Here is an 18,291-nt window from a genome sequence, read left to right as displayed (position 1 = left end):
TTGGACAAATAATCCAAACTCAAACAAAATATTTTTATTTTCAATATTTTGTTGCGAATCCTTTGGAGGCAATCACTGCCTTAACTCTGGAACCCATGGACATCACCAAACGCTGGGTTTCCTCCTTCTTAATGCTTTGCCAGGCCTTTACAGCCGCAGCCTTCAGGTCTTGCTTGTTTGTGGGTCTTTCCGTCTTAAGTCTGGATTTGAGCAAGTGAAATGCATGCTCAATTGGGTTAAGATCTGGTGATTGACTTGGCCATTGCAGAATGTTCCACTTTTTTGCACTCATGAACTCCTGGGTAGCTTTGGCTGTATGCTTGGGGTCATTGTCCATCTGTACTATGAAGCGCCGTCCGATCAACTTTGCGGCATTTGGCTCAATCTGGGCTGAAAGTATATCCCGGTACACTTCAGAATTCATCCGGCTGCTCGTCTGCTGTTATGTCATCAATAAACACAAGTGACCCAGTGCCATTGAAAGCCATCACACACACGCGCGCGCACACACACACACACACACACACACACACACACAGACGCGCAAGCATGCACGCACGCACGCACACACACACACGGCGCTCTGTACCAACCCCCCCCCCCCATCGTTGTGCACCGACCCACCTACCCACATAGGGAACACATATAGGGAATATATACTTACCCCTCCTCGGTCCCCGCCGCTCCTGCACGTTCGCACACTGTCTGGTCAGGACATATCAGCACAGTAGTGACGTCACCGCTGACCTGAACTGTCAGACACAGACAGCGTGATAGTGATGAGAAGAAGCACGGCGCTCCCTCTCATCAGTGCTTTCAAATGTATCGGCATCCGTGATCTGTGATGCCGGTACATTTGAATGTGCGATCCTGAGCAGGGGGCCCGATGCTGGCGGTGACACCATGTGCAGCTGCGGCCAGGCCCCTCCCCACAGCTCACGGGTCCCACAGCAGTGCAGGAGGGGGTTGCGGGGAGAGTATGGAATGCGAGGGAATGTGTGGGAGGGTGCAGAGAAGGGGGGCGGGGACTCACGCACTGTACCCACCCAGCAGGGCGGCAACATGCTGTTCCCAGATTTGCATGTCAACATGGTCCTGCCCATGTTGACATGAAATGACCGGAAAGCAGCAAAATCGCAGCAGGAGCGGTCACCTGACCACTCTGAGCTGGGGGAGAGGGGCTGACAACAGGGCAGGTAAGTGCTCACTATCTACTTACCTGCCCCAATGTAGCCCAAAAGGGAAATAATAAAAAAAAAGTCAAAATAAGCCAGATAACCCCTTTAACCTCATAACGACGGCCGTACGACTTAAAGCGGCGGCAAAACAGGGTACTTATTCTGTTCCGCCGTTTTAAAGCGGCGGCCCGAAAAAACCCTGTAGCGCCCCCCAGCGTCCGAAAATCTCGGGGGTTTCAGCTACCGGGGGTAGCTGAGACCCCCCAGATTATGAATCGGGGTGTTTTTTTTGGACCCCGATCATGTGATCGGCGGTATACACTGTATACCGACGAACACATGAAAAAAAAAGAAACGGCCGGTAAAACTGATTTCTTTTTCATCTGACATGATCAAACATGTCAGATGAGAAAGAAATCTACACCCCTAATGCCCCCAAAGCCCCCGGTACCGGGGAGTCCCCCCACCACCCCTACCCCCCCTCCGGAGCACTCAAAATGGCGCCGAAGCGCACAGAAAACTGCAGCCGCCGCCGACTCTGCATTCATTTCCCTCCGATCTGAAATGATCAAACATTTCAGATCGGAGGGAAATGTCCTCCCCCTGACCCCTCCTCCGGTCCACCGGAGCCCTCTGGTCACCGGAGCCCCCTACGGTTCTCTAGAGCCACCCCCCCCTCCCCCCTCCGGAGCGTGGAAGATGGCGGCGCACAGCGTGCCTCCGCATTTATTCTGCTCTTTCTGCCGCATGTGACACGTCACATGCGGCAGAAAGGTGTCCCCAGGTCCCAATAGGTCACCCCCCCCCCAGCCCCCGGTTATACGTTACCTGTCTGGTGATCCGTCCCGCGATCACGCCGCCTCCTTCTTGAATGCTGGCGGCGCATGCGCAGACAGCGGCTGTCAGCTGGATCCCTGGGACGCTGACGTCGCTGCTGCACAGGCTGCTCCACTGTGGACCGGGGGAGAGTGAGTGCAGTAATCAGCAGTCTCTCCATGTGAGGAGTGTGGTCCTCACATGGAGAGACTGCTGTTACAGAAAATGGGGGGTACGTTCTGTGAGCGTGCCCCTCATATTCTGGAATGAGGTTACTGCAGGTCACTCTGCCCTAAGTTGGACCGGGGCAGTGTGAGTGCAGTATTCTCAGATTACTGCACCCACACTGCTCATGGAGAGCTTGCTCTTCCAGAAAATGGGGGATACGTTCCCTGAACGTGCCCTCCATATTCTAGAAGATCCAGAGTCGGCGTGGGACCTCCAAAATGGATTACAGCGACCGGAATTTCTTTATTTTCAATAAATTGGGGAAAGAGGAATGTTTCGGGGAGTTTTTTTTCAAATAAATTTTTTTTTGTCTTTATTTTTTTCTATTACTTACTGGGTTAGTGATGTCGGGTATCTGTTCAGATGCCGTGACATCACTAACCCCAGGGCTTGATGCCAGGTGACATTACAGCTGGTATCAACCCCATATATTACCCCGTCTGCCACCGCACCAGGGCGAGGGATGAGCTGGGGCGAAGCGCCAGGATTGGCGCATCTAATGGATGCGCCACTTCTGGGGCGCCTGCGGCCTGCTATTTTTAGGCTGGGAAGAGTCCAATAACCATGGCTCTTCCCACCCTGAGAATACCAGACCCCAGCTGTCCGCTTCACCTTGGCTGGTGATCTAATTTGGGGGGGACCCCACGTTTTTTTTTTTTTTTAAAAAAAAACGCCTGGGGAGCCCTCCAAATTGATCACCAGACAAGGTGAAGCTGTCAGCTGTGGTTTGCAGGCTACAGCTGTCTGCTTTACCCTAGCTGGCTATCAAAAATAGGGGGGACCCCACGTCGTTTATTTTAATTATTATTTTTTTGGGGGGCTAAATACAAGGCTAGGCACCCTTTAGTGCCACATGAAAGGCACTAAAGGGCGCCAGCTTAGAATATGCAGGGGGTGGGACGTTATATATGTTTGACATCTATCCATTCATCCATTGTAGCATTTTAGGCTGTGCGCCCATAATCGGGATTTGCAGCGTTTTGGGCGCAGAGTGTGTCCATAGTGTGTCCCTGTGTCCATAGTGCTGCGTTGTGCAGTAGAAGCACAGTGGAAGGATTTTTAGAAATCCCATGCCCAATGTGCTTCTTTTCTCCGCAGCATAAACTGACCTGTGGCGCAGCTTCCCGAGCCTCAGCATGTCAATTTATGCTGCGGAGATGAGTGTTCTCTGCAGGTAGCATAGAGCTCCACAGCGGCCTGAACCCAAATCGTGGGCATGGGCAGCTGCGTTCTCCCGTGGACAACACTCACATCTCTGCAGGAGGCTGACACTGTGTACTAGACGCCGTGTCGCTGGATCATGGCCACATAGCCTAAAAGTGAGACATTTGTTGCTACAGCAACATTTTTGTGAAGTACCTGTGGATTCAAAATGCTTACTATACTCCTGAATAAAATCCAGTTTCCAAAATGGGGTCACTTGTGGGGGGTTTCTAATGTATAGGTACCCAAGGGGCCCTGCAAATGTGACATGGTGCCCGCAATTTATTTCAACTTTTCCAGAATTCAAATGGTGCTCCTTCCATTCCAAGCCCTCCCATTTATCCAAACAGAGGTTTTTGGCCACATGTGGGGTATCCCTGTGCTCATAAGACATTGGATAACAACCTGTTGGGTCCACGGTTTGTTGTTGTCTCTTGAAAAAGTGAGAAATTTGATGCTGAAGCAACATTTTTGTGAAAAAAATGAAAATTTTCAATATGGCAACCTAAGCTTATCAAATTCTGTGAAGTATTCGTGGATTCAAACTGTTCACTATACACCTAGATAAAAGCCTTGAGGTGTCTTGTTTCCAGAATGGAGTCACTTGTGGGGGACCGCCACTGTTTAGGCACCTCAGGGGCTCTCCAAATGCAACCTGGCGTCCGCTATTGATTCCAGCCAATTTTGCAGTCAAATGGCACTCCTTCCCTTCCGAGCCCTGCCATGCGCCCAAACAGTTGATTTCCACCACATATAAGGTATCGCCAAACTCAGGAGAAATTGCACAATAAATGTTATGCTGAATTTTTTCCTTTTACTCTTGTAAAAAAAAAGCTACCTGGTTGAAATAACAATTTTGTGGTAAAATTTTTTTTTTTTTTTTTCATGGCTCAACGTTATAAAATTCTGTGAAGCACCTGGGGGTTCAGGGTACTCACCAAACATCTAGATAAATTCCTTGAGGGGCCTAGTTTCCAAAATGGGGTCACTTGTGCGGGGTTTCTGCTGTTTAGGTACCTTAGGGGTACGCCAAATGTGACATGGTGCCCGCAATCTTTTTCAGCCAAATTTCCTTTCCAAAATTCAAATATTGCTCCTTTCGTTCCAAGCCTTCCCATTTGTCCAAACAAAGGTTTCAGACCACATGTGAGGTATCACCGCGCTCGTAAAAAAGTGGTTAAACTTTGAGGTCAAATTTTTGGAATTACCTCTTGAAAAAGTGAGAAAATTGATGCTAAAGCAACATTTTTGAGAAAATTATTAAAATTTTCAATATGACAACGTAACGTTAACAAAATCTGTGAAGTACCTGTGGATCTAAAATGCTCACTATACCCCTAGATAGAAGCCTTGAGGGGTCTAGTTTCCAAAATGGTGCCACTTGTGAGGGGTTTCTTCTGTTTAGGTACCTTAGCGGACCTGTAAATGCAACATGGTGCCCGCAATCTATTTCAGCCAAATTTGCTTTCCAAAATTCAAATATTGCTCCTTCTGTTCCGAGCCCTCCCATTTGTCCAAACAGAGGTTTCTGACCACATGTGGGGTATCGGCACACTCATAAGAAAGTGGGGAACAAGTTTTGTGGTCCATTTTGTTGTGCTATTTCTTCTAAAAGTGAATAAATTTGGGTTAGAGCAAAATTTTTAGGTAAAATTTAATTTTTGCTTTTTTTCATTCCACATTGCTTTTGTTCATGTGAAGCACCTGAAGGGTTAATAAACTTCTTGAATGTGGTTTTGAGTACTTTGGGGGGTGCAGTTTTTAGAATGGTGTCACTTTTGGGTATCTTCTGTCATCTAGGCCTATTGAAGTCACTTCAAATGTGATGTGGTCCCTAAAAAAATGGTTTTGTAAATTTTGATGTAAAAATGAGAAATCGCTGATAAACTTTGAACCCCTCTAACTTCCTAACAAAAAAAAAATTTTGTTTCCAAAATTGTGCTGATGTAAAGTAGACAAGTGGGAAATGTTATTTATTAACTATTTTGTGTCACAGAAATCTCTGGTTTAACGATATAAAAATTAAAAAGTTGAAAATTGCTAAATTTTCAAAATTTTTGCCAATATTCAATTTTTTTCATAAATAAACGCAAAAAATATTGTCCTAAATTTGGTACTAACATGAAGTCCAATATGTGACGAAAAAACAATCTCAGAATCACCGGGATCCGTAGAAGCGTTCCAGAGTTATAACCTCATGAAGTGACACTGGTCAGAATTGCAAAATTTGGTCTGGTCATTAAGGTGAAAATTAGCTCCGTCACTAAAGGGTTAAGGATTGTGCAATTGCTTGAACTGAAACCCTTTTTTGTAAACATGGCCAACCATCAGGTAACACTAAATGAAGGTCAAGGGACAGAGTAGGCTGAATTGAAGAATTTGTATCATTACCCATTTACACTGACTAATAAATTACAAGCTGATGATTTAATTCCTGGCTTTTCATAACGGAGTGGAAGAATTTGCTGTTTGGCCTGTCCCAAAGAGGAGGTTTAATCACAGATGGCATTACTGCTTCAATGAAACAAAGAGACACTGCTAATAGAAAATAAAATTCTTTTGAAAGCTGTGTATGTGAACCCAAGTCATTGTATATTGCTGGATGTTCAACAGCTTACTAAAGGAAAAGAAGCTCTGACAGAGGTAGCAGTGGAGTGGGTGGGCTACAGGGACTGCCAAGAGAAAGGGGACTTGGATCCTGCCAGTGTTACTGCTGCTGTATCTTCAACCTCATCAGACGAGAAGTTTAATTTCCAGAAGTATATGGAAGACATGAAGCAGGCAAAGCATTTGCGCAGAGTAAAAGATTCCACTCCCATAGCAAACAGATTGACCATATTTTAGCAAAATTTTTCACTTGCTTTCAAAGAAGTTTAACTATTCATCAAAACTGCCTGTACTTGAGGAAATTTCTTTATACTCTGAAGTTGTTAGAAATGTTGCCCATTTGGTCACTGCTTTGCCACCAACCCAAGTTAGTGTAGATGGGTTGTTCTCTAGCGTTAAACAAGTTAGGTAAAAAATTAGGTCATCTATGAAGGAGGATCTGACGAAGGCAATACTATTTCTCAGAACAAATTCATAGACTGTACAAATGTTATTCCGTACACTGTTGTTGAAATCTATCCCCCCCCCCCCCTTACTGCATAGTGTATTGCATATTTACAATTTACTAAAGCTTGTGTTCTAAACTTGTATTCCAGTAAATATATTTTATGTTCTATCTAAACAGCTTGATTATTGCATCGTAATAATGATTAAAAGCCTGATGTTACCATTTTACTATTCAAAATTTATCACAAACATGAGTCATGTATGAGGGAGTCTGAGTCATGGAGTTGGAATCGAGGAAATTGAGGAATCGGAGGTTTGGCTTACTGACTCCACAGCCTTGGTCACAATTGTGACTTTTCCCTCTAATAAAGACAGCCAAATGTTTATATAATTAAGGGGACTTTGGCTGTCATTTCTCACCATCAAATTTGTCTCAGTAGATCAGGGCATTATTAGCTGTAGAAATTATTTTGAGCTTAACAATAGAACTCAACCAGCTTTACCTAAATTATTGGTTAGGATACATTGTAAAATCTTTTTGCTAAGAAAAAATCTTATTAAAAATGTTAATATTTACATTAATAAAAGTTACAATTTAAATCTTCACGTTCTTTTCCTTTTCTTCTATTTATGATTACTATTAATAGTGATGTACATTAATGTGAAATTATGTTAGATGGGATCTCAACAATATATGTGTTTACTGAAAAACTATTGTCCATGCTAGAAACATGTAGGATAATGGAGAAGTAAAACAATAATTTACAAATAGGCAAAAAAGCGTTATACGCCATTAAAAAAACAAAACTTGGAGACCTTAATTTTCAAGATGTGAGTACATTCAAAACGTATTACCACCCACAATGTAATAATTTAAATGATGGAGACTTGAAAACTTTACTTGTATTCACTAAACAGGCGTTAATCATACTATGCCTCGAAATACTCTAAATAAATGCAATAACAAGCACACACTGGGGCATAAGGGGGTATTGATGTTTCTATGTTGCTTAGTATAGCGATATGTAAATTAAAAGGTAAGACGTTATAATAGCATAGAGTGAATAGAAATACCTTAAATGGTAGTGGTCTACCGAGAACTTTCTGCAACAATTTTATGCTGGCAGGTGACTGAGAAGAGGATGTAGCGAGACATTCCTGAATATTCAAAGATAAGCACTGAACTTCTTCACAAAGCCTAGAACAGAAATACAGATTGTACCGAAAACCATAGGATCCATGGCACTCACCATATTATAAATAGCTCTATACGGGAGTAGACCACTTACGTCTGTTTCATTTATACAGACCCTTCTCTCAAGCCCTCAAAATTCAGATTGTGTTGTGCAGTAAACTTGAGCATGAAACGCCCTTGAGTAGGGGTATGTATAAAAGCAAAATAAGTAATTATCTTTTTCAGCTAGTATGTACTAACAAATATTCTTTACACAAAGCCTTGAAATTATAATGAAGGCTTGTAAAGCAAAGCGCCAATCTTGTTTGGTCACTGTTTCAACATGCAGTACAAGCAAATTTAAGAAAAACTTTCTGATTCAGCTTAACTTCTGCTTCTGTCTTCATTTCTGAGCTACTTCTTCCCTTTCATCTCATGAACTCACTATTCACATGGAAGCACTGGTCAAATTAGTCTTATTCAAAGCAAGACAGATGGTACACGGAGGTTTGGGGTACAAAGCATATTGAAGTTTATGAATAGGGAGTGAAGAGCACTCAGCACAATAAGGCTACTTTCACACTTCAGTCGTTTCAAATCAGTCAGGTCAGTCGTTGTGACGGAACGACAGATCCGTTGTTTTTTAGCTGTCAACTGACACAACGGATGTGTTATTTCACAGGATCCCGTTCACAGGAATTCTGTCAAATAACTGATCCCTTGCATCCGTTACATTCTTTGTGCGTTCGTTTTACGAAGGGTCTATCATAATCCATTTATTTTTGGGACAGCCTAATGGGAGTTCCAGCTATTTTGGTGACCTATTACTGTGTTTTCATAGGCCATCTGTGACAGTTTGTAGAGAAAGGGGCAGAATAAATGTTGTTATAGCTAAAATTGTGTGTGGATTATTCCTATCAAGCCTATCTGGAGCCTTGCAATATGATGGTATACATACTGGGCATGCTCAGTAGCAAATGATTGAATCCAGCACTGGATTCAGTTGTGCGACAGATTACGGCGGAATTCAGCACCATACACAACCATTATACCTCTTGACGGATTGCGACGGAATCCTGCGCAGTGAGTTTTTTTGACGCTCCAAAAAAATGTTACAGTGTCAGTTCCTTCCGCCCGACGGTCAGTCATTCCACAACTGATCCATCGCACGCCGGATGCAACGCAAGGCCATCAGTTGAAATCCGTCGTTCATACAAGTCTATGGGGAAAAAAAATGAATCCTGCAAAATATGTTGCAGGATACCGTATTTTCTCAAGGCAACGAATTGTGACTGATGGAAAAAGACTGAAGGGTGAAATTAGCAGCTTTTAAAGATTACTGTACTGCACCACAGTGCTGGACTCACAACCACCAAGCTCAATACTGCTGTATAATATCCTACATGCTGATAGCTACTAATCATCTAATATACAGAAAGAAGAGCAGGAACCACTCAAGTTTCTGTGAGCAATTTATGGGAGACGACATAACAGCTAGTCTGCAGCCTCCAGTCCAGGGACAACAGAAAAATAGAGAAGAATCTGGTGAGTGTAAACTTGTGTAAAATGCAGGATACTAATCATAAACAGCTAGAAATAGTGTTATTCCTCATGTAGGCACAACAGCTTTTTATGAAAAAAATTACCTGAAATGACAAGTATGCTTTATTTGTATGGCTTTTAAAAACATGAATCCAACACCAACCTGTCAAGGTCATTTCCAGAGAAGATTTCAGAAATCTGTTTCACTGAATGTTTCGCAACCCAGTGCCAGTGAAGGGTTAGCAACGCAAGATCATCACGCTCCAAGCCAACATTTTCTGATACCAGCCTGAACCTATCACGCCACCTGAGGCAGGAGAAAACCTGGAAAGTAGGAATCAGCAAATGTAAGACTTTAATGATGAAGAAAATTAGGAAACTACTTAGTGAATCTATGTAGAAACGAAAAGTTCTAATATTATCTTGCCATTTTTTTTGCAACCCACATAACATTAAACGGATGGTCCGAAGGCTGAAGAAACTTTCATCTAAATCCCTATCTATTGCCCTAATCTAAACTCATTTTAATATGGCTGTCTTAAAAATTCCCTACCAATGTAACTGCTATTGATTATTTTTTTCAACATTTCCTTGTGTGATGACTCTTCGTTTGAGAATTCCAGTGCTTGCGCGGATACTCAAAGCATCATCAGAGGGCAGAGGCTTCAGTCGCTGCAACAGCTTCTTTTTCCTATTTTAAGCAAATTGTTTAAGGGCTTGGTCTGGTCCCTGCGCACTGTCATTGTGTTGCCAGCTCAGATCAATAGAGTACCCGGTGGAGTTAAGAGACTAGCACTGCCTCTGCAAGTAAAGTCACCAGTGATGTCTTGTGAGGGTGGCGCTGGTTCTCTAAGCTGGAAATTCTGCCAATGCACATGTATAGTATGGTCTGCTCTATGCTGCCAGTTCGTTACTACTGATATGAGACACAAGACTGAGTGTGCAGTCACTGTGCAAATAGCATAATGACAGTGCGCAGGGACACAGCAGGGACCAGACGAGCCCGAAACAAATGTTACTAATGACGCTTTGTTTCAGGGAGAGGACAAAGGTTGCGGCAGTGACAGCATACTCTGGCCCTTAGAACATCCAAAAAGGTTATACCATCTACAACAATACTGTAGTACTGCAGTATATAGCAAAAAACAAGGTCTTCTATGAACACAAGCTGGACTTCCATGGAGCACTGTAATGGTAAGCATGGTCTTCAGCAGATGTACACTCAAAAAATAAATATAGCTTGTTTACGTAGGAAATAGCACTTGCATTATTTAACGAGTAATTAAACTTGCTAACTTTAACACCATGCTGGCTGTACTCCCCTGTGAACTTCTCTGTTCCCCTCCCCCACATTCAGAGAAATTGTAATTTTGTCTGAGCATGGGGGAGGGGACAAAGCAGTATAGATTTTGCTAGACCTGCAGTTCAAATCAGCTAATAAGGGCTGGCTCTGAAGACGGGGTGGGGTGGGGAGGGGGGGATTTATCTCCCTCTCTCCTCAGTTGCCGGCTATTGCCATTCTCGCTCTGCACTCGCGGTACACCAGTGTACTGCGAGTGCAGTGCGATTTTTCTCTTTACCCATAGACTTGAATGGGTGCGAGAGAAACAAGGATCGCACTTTGCACCAGCAGCATGCTGCAACTTTTTTCTCGGTCCGATTAGGGCTGAGAAAATAATCGCTCATGGGTGCTGGCACATAGGCTAATATTGGTTTTCATGCCGTGTGTCTTAGGCCTTACAAAGATTCAGAACTTAACAATAGCAGGATAATAATAATAATAAAAAAGTAACAATATCTATGACTAAATACAGCACAATTTTATGACAACAGTAGTTAACAAGTGGAAAGTATTTACCGTATTTTTCGGACTATAAGACGCACTTTCCCCCCCCCCCAAATGTTGGGGGAAAGTGGGGGGGTGCGTCATAGTCTGAATGTATGGTTGCGGGAAATGAGGGTGCTACGGTGGAGCGGGTCATCGGCGGCACAAGCAGGCTGTAGCAGCCTGCCGTGACCATGTGGACCCGCTCATTTAATATGCATGCCCATCATCTCTCAGCGCTGAAAGGTGGGCGGGGCGATGGGCGGGGAATGTGCGCATATTAAACAGCCTGCCCGCATGATCACCCCTGGCAACTACAGCCTGGAGTGATCATATGAGGCTGTATTCACTGCCCCCCGCGCATAATCATCAGTGCGGGGTGCAGTGAATCAGTTTAACTTACCAACCACGATCCCTGCAGCACCGTGATGTTCTCCTGTCTGCCGGCGGCGGCTGTGTGTGGAGACTAGCGATGCGCACAGCGATGACGTCATCGCTGTGCGCACGTGTCCACACGCAGCCGCCGCTGGCACAGACATGAGGACATCGCGATGCTGCAGGGATCGAGGCCGGCTCCACACTCCAGCGCTGCTGCTGACACAGACGGAGGGGGAGCGATGCTGCAGGGAGTGAGATAAGGGGAGTATGAACCTTTATTTCTTTTTATGTGCCACAGGATGTGGGTCGTATACCAGGACATATAGCAGGATAGGGGTATATTATGAGCAGGATGGGGGTATATGAGCAGGATGAAGGTATATGAGCAGGATGGGGGTATATAGCAGGATGGGGGTATATAGCAGGATGGAGCCATATGCCATGATGGGTTATATAGCAGGATGGGGCCATATGCCAGGATGGGGTAATATAGCAGGATGTGGCCATATGCCAGTATATAGCAGGATGCGGCCATATGCCAGGATGACGGCATATAGCAGGATGGGGGCTAAACCAGGATGAGGGACATATACTGTATATACAAGGCAGGAGGATCATTAGCAGGCTGGTGTACCTTAGTAGAGAATTTGGGGACATTACCCCCATAACAGTGTCAGCAGCAGATTCTCGCCCCATAACAGTGTATCATGAGTCATAACCACATTTTTTGTTTACATTTTATTTTCCCATTTTACTCCTCTAAAACCAGGGTGCGTCTTATGGTCCGAAAAATACGGTCGTTTTTACAGGTAGAATTTGCAATTTCAGCATATGACATTTTTCATAAATTTGTGCCCAAACACATCACAAAAACACCACCCAGGATTAGTTTTGGATTTTTTTAAATGTTTACTTTACAAATAAACATTAAAATAAACATTAAAATAAACATAAAAACCTGATCCTACCTTACTAGTTGCGTCATCTGTCAATGGAGTAAGGCTAGATTCAAGGTATACACACACAAGCATGTCCCAAAGGTCAAAAAATGCAGCAAGATGGGCTATCACTGGATGAGGAAGATCTTGATGGACAGCCGGATCTAAGAGCAAAAGGCAATAAAAAAAAAAAAAAAAACAAAACCCAAAACCTTTTGTTATGAGACTGTATTTACGCCAAGGGATGATTAAAAAAATAAAAAATAAAAATATGGAGTGACAGACTAGGGTTCCTTGGGCTCACTACTGTAGAGCAAATGACCTTGAGGATCAACCCTCTATTTTCACAGAACATTAGCATTTGTAGTTCATTATATACATTACTGCACAACATACTACAGAGCATTATATATTTTGACCTAAAGCATGTAGACCCCCTTTCAATGAATTTAACAGCTCAACCAGAAAGCAATAAGAGCAGGCCGAACAGGTGTTGAAGCATAAAGATAATCAATGTGTAGAGCCCTGGGTTTTATAGACATTAAGAATGCTGCCTGCTGAGAAATGTTGTGAGATGCAACAACTTTCAGTAGTTGGGTAAGGAAACTTGTTTTGTGTGAAGGTTTATGAGAAGTTTAGTGTTAACGAACTTATTGGGTGCACAGAACTCTAACCTCAACCTCACTGAAGACTGCTGGGATGAGTCGGAATAGAGATTGCTAGACAAAGCTAATACAATATCAATGTGTAACTTTACGGAGAAAGCTAGAAATAAAGATAGAGAGAAAATGTCTTAAGGCATTTTTATTACTTTCTGCAACGTCAAAAGTTTACATACATTTCATTATTATTCGGTATCATTGCCTTTACCCTGTTTGACTTGGAGGAAACGTTTTGGATCTCCTTCCACAAGCTTCTTACAATAGTTGGTAGGAATTTGGGCCCATTCCTCCTGACATACCTGGTGTAACTGAGCCATGTCTGTAGGTCGCCTTGCGCGCACCTGCCTTTTCAACTTTTCCCATAAATTTTCAATAGGACAGAGATCAGGGCATTGTGATGGCCACTCTAAAACATTGACTTTGTTATCCACTTTGTAACCACTTTGGCAGTATGCTTCGAGTCCTTGTTAATTTGGAAGACACATTTCCGCCCAAGCATTAAGTTCCTGCGTGATGTGTTGAAAAGTTGCTTCAGTATTGCCACATAATCTATTTTGGGAAGTGCACGAGTCCCTCTTCCAGCAAAACAGCTTCACAACATCATGCTGCCACCACTGTGTTTCACAGTTGGGATGGTGTTCTTAGGCTTCAAAAATTCTCCCCTTTTCCTCCAAATGTAATGATGGTCATTTTCAATTCAATTTTTTGTTTCGTCAGACCCAGGCCCGGCGTCAGCACCCAACAAACCCAGACAAATGCCAGGGCCACGGGCTGCCGGGGGGCCCACTCGCGGTGGCAGGGGGGCCCGGTGCCCTCGCTGTCACCAGCCCCTCTCCCTCCCCCCCGCCGAGGATCGCACTTTCAACTGTATCGGCATTGCAGTTGCCGATACAATTGAAAGCATATGGGGGCTATATACTACATAAAGGTGCCTAATGCTATCTGGGTCTGCATTGTGCTATATGGGGGCTGTATACCACATGAGGATGCCAAATGCTATATGGGTCTGCATTGTACTATATGGGGGCTGCTTAATGTTATATGGGGGTTGCATAGTGCCATATGGTGGACTATGGTGGCTTCATAACACTATATGGAGGAATATGGGGGCTGCATACTGCTATACTCCCAGAGTTGTATGTCACCTCCACCCCAGTGCTGTATACCCCCTCAGAGCTGCATGTAATCGCCCACCTCAAAGCTGTTTGTCCCCCCACCCCAAAGCTGTTTGTCCCACCACCCCAGAGCCACTGCCCCCCTCTAGAGCTGTATGCCCCCCATTGCTGTATACCCCTTTCTTCAGTAATATGTATTCCCCCCAGTAATGTGTATGTCCCCAGCCTCTCTTGTGATGTATATACAGCAGTGTTAGTGTTCTCTATGTGCGGCCATGTCTGTTAGTGACGGTCACCAATCAGCGTGGCACAGACACATGCCCAGGAGGAGCTGGATGGACACAAGCGGGGAGGTGAATGAGGCTGCTGCCGGCTTCCCAATATTAGAAATATCTCTAATGTGTCAGTGTGTGCATGTATGATCTGTATCTATGTATATCAGTGTATATATTTTTGTCTATTTATATGTGTTTTTGTGAATTTCCCTTTAAATATGTGTACGTATGCCTGTATGTGTATGTATCTGTGCATGTCTGTGTGTGGATGGGGCCCACTGAGACTCTTTCGCCCAGGGCCCATAAAAACCTGGAGCCGGCCCTGATCAGACCATAGGACATGTCTACACAAATTAAGGTCTTTGTTCCTGTATGCATTTGCAAACATTGATCTGACTTTTTTATGTTTCTTTGGAGTAATGGCTTCTTCCTGGCAGAGTGGTCTTTCTGCCCATGTTGATATAGTACTCGTTTCAATGTGGATAATGACACAATCTTACCAGTTTCCGCCAGCATTTTGATAAGGTATTTTGCTTTTGTTCTTGGGTTGATATGCACATGTCTGACCAAAGCACATTATCTGTGGTACACAGAACCTGCCTCCTTCCTGAGCGGTATGATGGCTGGACATTCCCATCTTGTTTTTTTACTCGCATATAAATTGTTTATACAGATAAACGAGGCACCTTCAGGTATCTGGAAATTGCACTCAATGATGAACCAGACTTGTGCAAGTCCACAATTTTCTGAGATCTTGGCAGATTTAATTTGAAATTCCCATGATGCTATACAAAGAAGCAGTGTGTTTCAGGTGTGCATTAAAATACATCCACAGGTCTGTCTCTAATTAGCGCAGATGTTGCCAATAACCCTATCAGAAGCTTCCAAAGACATGACATCATCTTATGGGCTGTCCTATATTGTTTAAAAGCATAGTACTCTTAGTGTATGTAAACGTTTGACTTTGCAGAAAGTAATAAAAACGCCTTAAAGCATTGTCTCTTTCATTATTCTGGCGTTTTGAAAATATAAATAATTTTGGTAATCCTAATTGACCTAAAAACGAGAAAGGTTTATTCTGATTTCACGTCAGTTAGTGAGAAAAACATATATATGCGGCTTTTTAGATAGTGGCTCAGTGTTCAGCACTGCAATATTGCAGTGCTGGGGTCCTGGGTTCAAATCCCAGCAAGGACAATATCTGCAAGGAGTTTGTATGTTATCCCCGTTTTTGCGTGGGTTTCCTCCCACACTCCAAAGACATACTGATAGGAAGCTTAGATTGTGAGCCCCAATGGGACAGTGTTGCTGATGTATGGAAAGCGCTGCGGAATATGTTAGCGCTAGATAAAAATAAAGATTATTATTAATTGTATATTAAATGGAGGGAGGAGGGCAATTGGGTGTAGCATTAGTAGAAGAAAGAAAAATCCAGCTTCCGGAGTAGTAGTAAAACTGATGCAATTTTATTAGAGGACGTAAAAATTAATGCGATGACAAAAATAGGGAGCCCATATGCGGCGTAAGGCTATGCGTTTCGAACGCTGCCTGCGTTCTTTGTCAAGCCTGGCTTGACAAAGAACGCAGGCAGCGTTCGAAACGCGTAGCCTTACGCCGCATATGGGCTCCCTATTTTTGTCATCGCATTAATTTTTACGTCCTCTAATAAAATTGCATCAGTTTTGCTACTACTCCGGAAGCTGGATTTTTCTTTCTTCTACTGGACCCTTGCACTGACAGAGTGTTATCCCTGCATGCCGGACTTTGCCCCAGTTGAGCTGGATCACTTGTTTTCCTTCTCGTGTAGCATTAGTACCCCGCTCCCAACAGATTGTACTTTGATACTGATTTTGAAGTGTAGATCTCCTAAACTATCATTCCCTTTCAGGTCACTTTTTGATAAGTTTATTAGTTATGTGCAATCACAACATTAAACTGTACAATATCTTTATGAGAGCTGATTCATTAAGAATGGTGCTGCACAAATCAGACTTAATGAAGGGGCATGCAGGAGTAAAAAGCTTCAAATACTTTAGGAAGCACAAAACCAATTAATCCATTAATTAGGCAAATCTTTTTACTGCCAAGTGTGTCTGTCAGACCCGCTTCACACGCACGTGTCTTCGGTATGTGCTAGTTCCGTGCCTGCATGTACTGGAGACACGGGCACATGTAAACCCATTAAAATCAATGGGTTTATGTGCACGCACGTGTGCAGCCATTGGCCCATGCCTCCGTGTGGAGCAGATGTGAGCCCGTGTGCTCCACACGAATGCATGTCCGTTTTTCTCCGGAGGCACGGGTGTCACACGGCCCGCACACGTACCACACGGATGTAGTGTGGATGCGGGCCCGTGTGACAAGCGCCAGAGAAACACACGTGTCAGAGAAAAAAATAACAAAACTTAACTCACCTTCTCCAGCCCTCCTGTCTCTGCCGCTGCTGTCACTTGCTGCCGACCGCCGCTCATTATGCTCATTTAATATTCACTTCACTGCGGCGGAAGCGGCAGCAGCGGGGAGTCGGCAGGGCTGGAGACCAAAGATCAGCACCACGGACAGCGACGCCAGGGACAGGTGAGTTGAAAGTTCTCGTTCTCCATGTGTTACCACGGAGAACACACGTAGTGCCATAAACACGGCACACGGAGGGGAAAACGCACCTTTGACACGTCCGTGAAACACGTGCGTGATTTTCACGGACGTGTGAAGGGGGCCTCAGAGATAAGACTTCATTCAAGGACTGGAGTGCACTAAAGTGGTGTAAAATTTTAAGAATTAGCTGGGTGGGCTAAATCATGCCCCATCCATTTCGGCAAAGATGGCAGGGACTGGAGTGGAAAGAACAAAAGCTGCAAAATTTGTAAAAACCTGGAGCAACTTCTTAAGGTGTTTTTGCTAGAATTCCAGCATAAACATTTTATTTTAATGACCCCACAGGGTTTTTTTCTGGCATAATATAAATGCATATATATTTGATTTCTTTTCACTGTGTATTAAACTATCTGGACTATAAAGTACAATGGTGCAATATTGTTAAAGCATACAACAGCAGCATGTTAAAAAATGCGATCTTTGGCTTTTACCCTCTTCTATGAAAAACCCTTGAAAAGATTTCATTGGCAATTTCTCCACAGCAAGCACATAGTAATAGGTGGGTGGTGTACCCCTTCTAGGCTTTTTAATATACAGTATGTGGTGGCAAATTTTTAACCCAGAAAACCACAACAGACATTTTCATTTAGTATCAATGCAAAACAAGCACTACCTTTGTGAAGTTCAACAGCAATTTTCAAAGCGCTTAGTCTTTTTGGCTTCCTAGATACATGTGCTTCAGTGAAAGATTGTTTTTGCCGATTGATTAGAAGAATCGCCCTGTTAAGAAATTAAGTATCCAGTTAAAACTTTTGTGATTTTCAGTGCTTAGGGAAAAGTTCACTTTTTCCTTTCCAATCATTTTTCCAAATGTCCCAAACAGTCTGAAGGGGGCATTATGATAAAATAACGGCAGGAGGTACAGGGACAGGACTGCAGTAACGTTATTGTCTCTGATGAAGACTCCTTCAGACAGTTTGGGACGTCTGGAGGTATGATTGTCTGGAGAGGGAAAGGTGAGCGCTACCACGAGTCCTGTGTCATACCCACAGTGACACATCCTCAGACCATTCATGTGGGACGTTGCTTTTCATCCAGGGGAATGCGCTCACTCCCAATTTTCCCTAAGAAATCAATGGTATCTAAAGATCTCCCAAGAGCAACTTCTCCCAACGATGCAGGAGCAATCTGGGGATGAACATTGATTTTTCCAATATGACGAACACCATGTCACAAGGCAAAAGTGAGAACTACCTACTGCTGTATTCTTTAACTTTTTTAGCTGCTTGGACACTTCCTTATGCAAAT

The 18,291-nt window shown here is 43.7% G+C and overlaps 1 protein-coding gene across 2 annotated transcripts in view; it reads right to left on the bottom strand.

Moving 5' to 3' along the window:
* Window positions 1–18,291, bottom strand: part of MDN1 (midasin AAA ATPase 1) — a 585,757-nt gene that overhangs the window by 210,287 nt on the left and 357,179 nt on the right. For both annotated transcript variants that reach the window (XM_075340129.1, XM_075340130.1), the window contains exons 52-55: window positions 17,657–17,763; window positions 12,367–12,500; window positions 9,359–9,519; window positions 7,554–7,677 (exon numbers count right to left, since the gene is read on the bottom strand). In XM_075340129.1, coding sequence (XP_075196244.1) covers window positions 7,554–7,677; window positions 9,359–9,519; window positions 12,367–12,500; window positions 17,657–17,763 — 526 coding nt within the window. The remainder of the gene's footprint in view (window positions 1–7,553; window positions 7,678–9,358; window positions 9,520–12,366; window positions 12,501–17,656; window positions 17,764–18,291) is intronic.

Source organism: Anomaloglossus baeobatrachus, chromosome 3 (genome assembly GCF_048569485.1).
Source record: "Anomaloglossus baeobatrachus isolate aAnoBae1 chromosome 3, aAnoBae1.hap1, whole genome shotgun sequence".
Classification (NCBI taxonomy): Eukaryota; Metazoa; Chordata; class Amphibia; order Anura; family Aromobatidae; genus Anomaloglossus; species Anomaloglossus baeobatrachus.
The sequence above is the reverse complement of the archived record's forward strand: the minus strand, read 5'-3'. Positions and strand labels throughout refer to the sequence as shown.